Source organism: Peromyscus eremicus, chromosome 1 (genome assembly GCF_949786415.1).
Source record: "Peromyscus eremicus chromosome 1, PerEre_H2_v1, whole genome shotgun sequence".
Classification (NCBI taxonomy): domain Eukaryota; kingdom Metazoa; phylum Chordata; class Mammalia; order Rodentia; family Cricetidae; genus Peromyscus; species Peromyscus eremicus.
This window is the reverse complement of record NC_081416.1, coordinates 195816084-195825361: the sequence shown is the minus strand read 5'-3', so window position 1 is coordinate 195825361 and position 9278 is coordinate 195816084. Positions and strand designations below refer to the sequence as shown.

Here is a 9278-nt window from a genome sequence, read left to right as displayed (position 1 = left end):
TCATCTACAGATGAAACAGTAAGCTGGAGCCCTGCTATTATCTGGTGAGGAAGGTACACAGTTCAGTCTGCTTTGTGGCAATTCCTCCGGTGACGGTGGTATGTGGATGACTGGCGGAAGCTACGGTTACACAGGGAGCAGGTGTAGGGCTTCTCTCCTGTGTGAATCCTCTCATGAGCTTTCAGATTGGTTTGATTGCTGAAAGACTTTCCACATGTACTACATTTGAAAGGTTTATTTTCCTGGTGTATGACCTTATGTACTCTCAGGTCTGAGCGAGTATAGAAGCCCTTATGACATGTTTTACAGACAAATGACTTTTGCTTCTTGTGTATTCTCTGGTGGGCGGCAAGTCTACTGGGATATTTAAAGGTTCTGGGACATTCCTCACATTTGTATGTCTTTGAGTCTCTGAGGGGTCTCTTTTGACGACGCCCAGGTGTGGAGCTTGCATCAGGATTCTGGCAGTCTTCTGTCTGCTCTGGACTGGAGGTAATCTCTGGTTGTACCTCCATAGGGACATCTTCAGAAGAAGTTCCTCTATGAAATTCTTCCTGATACCTAGAGGTGACTTGACTTGTTCTGCTTAAATCCAGAGGATTTCCATCAGAAACACTTCTGTCTTTAGGTTCATTAAACTGAACTTGTTGGATAAGGGAAAGGGAGTCCATCTCATTTCCAGGACTACTATCCCCATCATTTACATCACTATTGCTCCAGCCATTGTTTTGGCTATCTTCCGAGTCTTCATGTCCTGTGGAAATAAGACAGTCTATGAAACTGTGCCCAAGAAAAGATCCCGACACAACCCCCTTCCTCTGTGCAGCTTCCTGACACTTACCTGTTGTCAATAACATGTCTTGGGGGATTGGCAAGGGTGTCCTTGTACTCTCTTGTATTGAACTTCTTGCTGATTGCTGCTCTTTTAGAAGGTTGTTGGTTTCTTCTAAAGACATGTTCTTAGAAAAGAGGGCTTCCTGCCCCTGCATGGAGGTGTGAACTTATAAACAAAGCCAGAGGACCATTGCCAATGATTCTGTGGATTTGTGGATGAGTGAAAACCTGTCCTCTAACTGATTGCACGGGATCACTGAACTATTAGTTAGGTCATTTGTCTATCTCTCATCTCTTATGGTGTTATTCTGTCATTCACAAGTTATGTTCTCTAAAGTCCTTATTCACAATGTATTTGCAAGTGTTGAGTCACTGTACCAAGGGAAAAGGTAAGGTTAGGTTTCTGCAATGTCTAGCCACAACATATTCTTCACCTGGTCAATGCATTGAACAAGGAAAGGTATTCCTGTTCCAATCCAGAAAATAGAGACTTACTCCATCAAAAAAGGCTTCCCATTTTTTTCCAAGGACTGTCCCCATTCCACCCAATCTAGGGCAACTATAATGAAATAGCTGGTTTACTGAGAAGACCAAGGCTAGGTAGGACATATCAAGGACGGAGGTAGTCTGGAGATCGAGAAGACCCAAAGGAGCCTGTAAAAATTCTGACATAGACTTGCCTGTGGGCCTTGCACCTCTAGGGCCTCTTCTGTTAATTGATGGGTGTTATCTGTTCTAAAAATTTTTTTGTTTAACATAGAGTTGTATGGCTAGTGTTTCTCTGTGTCTCCTTAATTTGTAGCTCCTTATTTTTCCTCCTTCTCTTGCACCCAGGATCTATAGTTATTAATCAGTGCCCAGAACCCTTAATATTTCTGTAGTCTTTGTCTGAAAGATGGCTGCTATGCTAGAAGCTCCTTATTCAGCCTTTGATTAGTAATAGTTAGTTTTTTTCTGAAATTCTTAGGATGTCTACAGTAACTGTGTAATTGATGTCCTTTTGGTGTCCTGGTGTCATATTGGCAATTGTAACTTTCTGCTTTCATGTGCATGACTCTGACATTTTCATTCCCAGATAGCTGAGGATTTCCCATCCCCCACTTACGGCCATTAGTCTGTCAGTGGTCCCTATCTCTTCCACTGTCACTTCACTTTGCTGTGGGAGTGGGTTGTATTTCCAATACCTATATTTTTGGTTGCTAAATTTAACTACTAACTCTAGATAAAAACCCTTGGTTGATGATGCCCCTAGTATCATAGCTCTATTTCTAAGGGGTGTTGTTTTCTATTATTAAGTCCTTAGTACAACACACATCTGACTGAAACCCTTCTAACACATATATTGTCTCCACCTAAACATGCTGTCTCTGCTGTTAGGAAGCTGACAGCATTTTATTTGGAATTCAGTTTCAATCATGAAATGATCAGTTTAAAACAAAATCAAAGGAGTGAAATGTGGGATAAAACAAACTGAAATGACAATGTGTGCATAGAGTAAAAACCTGAAATAAACATCAGGGTGTGGTGGTGGACAGCTTTAATCCAGTACTTGAAGTGCTGGGAAAGTATAATTCCTCTGAATCCTACTCAAGCCAATTGAATAAAAGTCAGTCCCAAATGGGAAAAACCCTAAAGAAGCAGTGAAACAGGCCAACTAATATCCAAATTTAAAAGTTTAAGGCAATAAGAACTTATTTCAACCATGACATTTAGAAATGTATGTATGGGGTGTTTGAAAAATATCACCACCTTGACCATTTCTGAGAGTAACTGAGAATTATGCAAACCTAGACATTTATAGAAGTTTCAATGTAGTTTCATCCAAATTAAGTATTTCAGTTCTAAAACTTTGAATTGCAGCACTATTATTCATCAGGACTTTTCTTAAGGGTGTGTTGGTGTTGAATGCTCATTTAATAGCCACATTTCAGCATCAGAAATCATATTCTACATTCCTGCACATTGAATTTTTTACATAGGATCTTAGTGACATGTCGTAGACAATTTAGAAAACCATTAAGTCAATTAGATCCCCAGTTTACACAGCCCAGGTCCTGGAATAACAGACTAGGTCTGAGAGCCAGAATTTTAAGTGTGTGCTGCAATTCCAACTAAATACTCATAATTACAATATAATCACCTACCTAAATGCGCCATCTTCCTATCCCAGCCAGGGTCTCTATTCTAAACCCTTACAAGCTTTGCTCAAATATCATCTCCCAGTCTCCCTATCATCATGTAAAGAATCTAAATATAATTGTATCTGTCAAAAGAGCCATGAGCTTCTTAAACTTATAATCCCATTAAATTTATATCACATTTACAGTAGTAAATAATCTCCACTGTAAATATTTTGTTGAAGTGGCACAGCCTCACATAAAATAACTACATCTTCTTACTTTTCCCCAAATATAAATGACTGTCTTGATTGATAACTTAACCATCTCTCAACCAAGGTACTCACCATGATGGGAGGCTTCAAGCACTCATCAGTCAGATCCTCCATGAATCTCCCCAGGTTTCTGCCATTTGATTCCCACTTCTCTTTCAAGGCAGACTTGACCTTGTAGTGTCCAGTTTTGAGAAACTCAGCCAAGACCAGCTGAGAAATCATCTGCTCCTTGCTACGCTTTTCTGGCTTCAACCAGGAGGTAAACCACTTCCACATTGCTTGCAGTTCCTGCTTTGCACAGTAACCATTGTCATTTGTGGGAAAGTTGAGCTGAGCAGTTGAGAAGTTACAGATATCTTCTTCCCACTGTAGGGAAGTATCCTGGCTTGGAAAGAAGTTCCTGTTGTCTAACACAAGGCCACTTTCTGGTGACTGGAGTTTAAAGAAGTTGTTGTGCTGTGAAGCCATTCTGTTGAGACTCCTCAAAAAATTCAACTTTCTCAGTCAAGTATCTCTCTTGTGACTTGATGATCTATTTAAGAAAGTTGTGAATATGTTAAAGCTATAAATTAAACTTGACATAATTAAATAACAACAACTAAGAGTCTTATCACAGATGGTTTCTAATGTATTGAGGATTTACTATTGCTGTGAAAGACCCCATAACCACAGCAACTCTAATAAAGGAAACATTTCATTTTGGTGGCTCACTTACAGTTCAGAGGTTCAGTCCCTCATTTTGGGGAGCATGGCCTCAGAAAGTCAGAGGTGGTGCTAGAGCTGAGACTGATACACAGTACATCAACAGATATAATCTTACACATTGATTGAAGCTTGAGAAAAAGACCTCAAATCCCACCCCAATAGTGACTCAATTACTCCAGTTGGTGTGGTCCCCACTAAAGGTGTGCCCTCCACATCAAGGTCTGGATTAAAGGCATGTTTCATTCAGTCTTCTACAACAAGGCCACACCTCCTAAGAGTGCCACTCCTTATGAGTTTATGGGTCCCAGATACATTCCAATAACCACAGTTCCATTATTTCTTGACACTAAATACTTCAACAGAGTCCTACACAATTTATTCTAGAGACCAGAACAAAGAGATGGGAGTGTAACAGTCCATGACTCATCAGAGAGAAACAACCTGGATTGAGGATGGAATGACCTGAAGGAAGAGAACAGCAAGGTGTTCAGTAGCACAGGGCTATCTGTTCCTTCCCTATAAAAGGTGAAGTTGTAGTTGCTGAAACTCAATATTAAGATTCACCCTTGTCTCCCATTCTAAAGAGCCACAAAGCTAAACTTTCATAAGAAAAACTTTGAAACTGAATGACCAACAACCTTTAACTCACAGGACAGCCAAGACAAGTCTATAAAAAAAGCATATTGCTATCCTTCAGAATTTTAATGATTAAACCCTTGATCAGAAAGGTCCAAAGGACCACACTACATCTTTGAGATCTCCCAAAATTGTGAAGCAGCATCTCCCAAACCCCACAAATATTCACAAAACACACATACTCAAGCAACAAAGAAGTCAAAGGTTCCTATTCTACAGTTACTTGTCTCTACAGTGAATTTCTCCAGTGATTCCAGCTGGCACTAAAAGCGATTGTGTCTCCAGGTCACGGCTCTTCTTCATCTGAGGTTCTGTTCAAGTTGACTTCCTTTTATAGTGCCTGGCTTCAGTGATTCAATCTGAGATGCCAATCATTTGATAATAAGATTGGACCACACCTCCTGTGTGTGGGTGTGGCAGTCAACACTTTCATCCTAGCATTCACTAGTGGACTAGAGGGTCTCCAGTCCCAGAACAACCTGGTAGTGTAGGAAGACCAGTGAAAAGCCTCACTAGAGTAGAAAAAACAAGCTAACCAAACGTGAAAGACAGTTGCTCCTCTGATTGAATTACACATGGAATCCTCTCTCAGCCCCCAGCTCTGCATCTCTATGCAATCCTGGAGTATGCCATGGAAGGAGAACACATCCAAAGCAAGCATAGTCAGTCACTGCAGTGAAAGGGGACAGTAACGCGCTGAAAGGAATATAAAGATTGTCATTCACCTACTATGACTTCTGACATACAGCTCATTCCAAACGGGTTAAAAATTTCTGATATCCACAGGATTTGGAATTCAAATGCTGCAGTGAACGAGGTAAAGCCTTAGCAGTAGAATGAGACACACAGGGAGAAGAGCCTAGGAGTTGTCTGAAGCACAACATAGAAAAGACAGCCTTTCCTGGGCTCATTTCTAGGGACAAAGTGAAGGTGTTTGACTTGTGTTACATGATGTACCATAGATATGTGAGGAGGAATGTAGTTTAGGTTGGAATTAAAATGTATATAAAAAATGAGGATTTTCCTGTGGTGATAGTTTAATTGTGCTGAAAAGTGATTTTATTTGTATGTTAATAGATAAAGTTTGCATGGAGATCAGAGGTCATAGGGAACTTTGAACAGAAATCAGGCAGTAGTAGTCCAAGCCTTTAATCCAATGACATGGCAGGCAGAGTCTCTGTGTGGCCAAGGAAACAGTCAAGCCTGGTGACACAAGCCTTTAATCCCAGTACCAACCATAGAGACCTGGATGTCTGTATAGACAGGTAGTGACTAGGAAGACATGTGGTTGTTCTTAGAGTCAATGAGAAGGCAGAACAGGAAAGTAATAAAAGCTCAGGTTAGGCAGGATGAAGCTCTCTGGTGTAGGAAACTACAACTTGATGGTGAACTAAAGGGTAGCCAGTGGCTTTTCACTAATTCTCTGATCTCTTCGGCTATTACCCCTATATTTGGCTCTGTGTTTCTTTTTTATTAAGGCTGTTTAGAAATTTGTCTACATTTTCCTGTCCTTTTTTTTTTTTTGCTTTTCTAATTTTTTGGTGTTTGCTTGTTTTTGCAAATGGCTGCCTTGTTAGCCAGGTCTACTCACAAACTCATTAGGTTGTAGACAATGATCTTGCACTACAATTCTATGGCTTCAAAGTCCTCAGTTCTGGGGCCCAAGAGCTGTCTCACTACTTCAAGAATCCATTTTGGTTTTCTGTCTGTTCTTTACTGTCTTGTTTTTACTGATGTTCTGTTTTTTAAAACATTGTCTCACTATGTATCCCTGGCTGTATTGTAACTATTATGTAGTACAGTTTAATTTCAAACTCGCAAGTGCTTGCTCTGGGATTAAAGGCTTGTGTCATTATGAATGAATTTCTCCAAGCATGCTGATTGTTAGGTTGAATTATTTCCTCTGATATCCACATGTTGGGACCTTATGCCAAAAGACTGTGGTCTTATATCAAAATGTGCTGAATCCCAACAAATTGACAGAACCCCAAATGCAATCATCCCAAAGAAGCCTTAAAGTTCAGTGACTAATATTTCTGAAGACTGAAAACCATAATACTAAAATTGTGAATGTTTAAACCTCAAGCCTCACTTCTTCTGGGAGAATAAAAAAAAATCTACATAATAGGAAAAAATGATCAAAGTTTGCAAATTGATTAACCAAAATGTGTGAAAATGATTGAATCTTCAGTTTATTGATGATAGTCTGGGTTTTAAGTAATTAAAGCAATGTTGGCCAGAAGAAACACTCCTATGAAAACATTTGTTCCCAGAGAATCATAAACATACCCCTGTGTTTCACTATTCACTTCCTTCATGAGAATTGCAGGGGACACAATTCAGCCTTACAATTCCAATGCTTGGAGAAAGTCAGGTGCCTTTAATCTCTACACACACCTTTAATCCCAGCACTAAATAAACACAAGCAGGTGCATATCTGAGTTGAGGCCATCTCAGACTGCAGAGTGAATTCCAGCTGGGGTTTCAGAGATAGAAAGACTTGCAAACGAGAATTAAAGAGAAAAACAAACAAAAAGGATGCCTGAAGGAGTGAGGCAATCTTCAACCCACATCAGAGGAGTAGAAACCACAGAATTGTAGTGCATGGCCACCCACAATGACTCTGTGAATTTATGAGAAGAATGGACTCAAAGTAAACATATTGCAACAACAAAATCAAAGTTAGAAAAGTAAACAAAGGAAAGAAAAAAGTAATCAAAGGAAAAATGAGGAGAGACCAAAAATCACCTTGCTCTTTTGGGCCACCCAATTTTAATTCCTCCGCAGATCACAGTCTTCATCTCATGTCTATCAAACCTCATATTTTCCAAAGAAAATACATGCCACTCTCTCTGCCAACAGAAATGAACCTGGTTCAGCCTCTGTTTTTTCTATGTTGTATCTCAGACTCTCCTGGTTGCCTCCTGCGCTATGTCTCATTCCAGTGCCAAGGGTCCACTAGATTGAAGACAATTGATTTGACCTCCTGGCAGGAATCAATCACAAATAGCTCCTTGGTTACTGATGGAAATTTAACAACTCTTAACAAAACTACATTGAAAATGGAAGGAAGAATGAAGGATTAAATAAATAAAAAAGGAAAGAAGGAAGAAATGAAGAGAAGATTAGAAGATTGTACTTTAAGGTGCAAAGGTATTAAAAATTACTTTTTGTATCTGGTGGACATAATTAGATTTTTATCAGAAAGGATGGATACAGTTCATTGTACATCTAGTACTAAATACCCGACAGTTCCTGTTAAAATATTTTTAAACTCAATTCTAGTCACAGCAATATAGTCAATACACCCTACCCTGGAAAATCTCAAGTTTATCTTTATCTATATGTACATATTAAATTAATTCTCACCTGCATACTGTGGGATGCCACAGTAGCAATTGCTGAGCTGAACCACTGAGTCTGTCCTGTGTTGAGATGACACTCTGGCCCCAATATATTGCTTTCTTATACCCTGGTCCCCTTTCCTACTACAGAAATGGATTTCAACTCAACTCTCAATCCATAATATCATGTACATAAAGAAATGAGAAAATTTTAAATGACTCTCCACCAATTAGTTGTCAGTTCAAATGTGTACAAATCAAAAGAGCAAATCCAATGAAACAATCAGGAGGACTTCGGGAGAAAACATCTCTGTGAGCCAGCAGTTTCTCAAGGGATGCAGAACATGCAAAGAGCCTGTGCTAAGAATATGAAGTTGCTGAATGTAGTGTTGTACCCAGAATCCCCAAAGACCACCAAGAGACCAAATCTGATAAAAAATAAAAAAGAAAGCCAAGTCTTTTTACTGTTGTTGGGTATACCCTGGCATCACTGTCTGTCTGATGCAGCAGAGCAAGAGAGACCCAGAGTAGCGATGGGGCAGGGTTTTCATAGGGGTAAAGCAAGGGGTTCTTCTGGTCTTCAGACTACATAGGAATAGACTTGGGATTGGTTTATGTGAGGGACAGTTATGCTAGTAACTTTAATTGGCTAGGTTTAGTTTGGGGTTACAGTTACCCATTTCTGGGCAGGCATGGACCAGTCCCATATTTTGTCCCTGAGCTGCTGTGGAGACTGGCTGGCCTATCAAGTGCTGACTGTAGGGTCTGGCTCAGTGGCACAGACTTGGTGTGTCCTATCTCCTGGTCCTGCTGGCAGGGGCATCAATGATTTACTGTCTTTTTTCATGGCCCTCCCAGAAACTAATAGCTCAGTTCATGAAACTGATATTGAGGCCTGATCTCTGAGAGAAGACTATGGTGGTATTGTGTTCCCCAAAATATTGTGTACCCCAATAAACATATCTAGGGTCAGAGAACAGAAAAGCCACTAGATACTTAGGATAGGCAGTGGTAGCACACACCTTTAATCCTAGCATTCCAGAGACAGAAATCCATGTGTTCAAGGATACAGCCAAGCATGTTGACACATGCCTTTATTCCCAGAAAGTGAGCCTTTAATCCCAGGGAATAATGGCAGAAAGCAGAAAGGTATTTAAGGTGTGAGGACCAGAAACTAGAAGCATTTGGCTGGTTAATCTTTCAGGTTTCGGAGCAGCACAGTTCAACTGAGAACCATTCAGAAATGAGGACTCCTAGGCTTCCAGTCTGAGGAAACAGGATCAGCAAAGGAACTGGCAAGAACTTTTAAGATTCTTGCTACATCTGGCTGCCAACGTTTGTGCTACAAATTCAGGAAAAAGCTGCTT

At 40.1% G+C, this 9278-nt stretch overlaps 1 protein-coding gene across 1 annotated transcript; it reads right to left on the bottom strand.

The window, feature by feature from the left end:
* Positions 1-62: 62 nt before the first annotated feature.
* LOC131904337 (zinc finger and SCAN domain-containing protein 4-like) lies at positions 63-3694 on the bottom strand. The gene is made up of 3 exons (XM_059255448.1): positions 3295-3694; positions 842-1000; positions 63-754 (listed from the first exon to the last, which is right to left on the bottom strand). The coding sequence occupies exons 1-3, from the start codon at positions 3692-3694 to the stop codon at positions 63-65; spliced, it is 1251 nt and encodes a 416-aa protein (XP_059111431.1).
* Between the last annotated feature and the right edge of the window lie 5584 nt (positions 3695-9278).

Coding starts and splice junctions, on each gene's coding strand:
- LOC131904337 (XM_059255448.1), bottom strand. CDS start 3,694: ATGGCTTCACAGCACAACAACTTCTTTAAACTCCAGTCACCAGAAAGT. Junction 1,001..3,294: donor GAAGCCTCCCATCATGGTGA/GTACCTTGGTTG, acceptor TTTGTTTATAAG/TTCACACCTCCATGCAGGGG. Junction 755..841: donor AGACATGTTATTGACAACAG/GTAAGTGTCAGG, acceptor TTATTTCCACAG/GACATGAAGACTCGGAAGAT.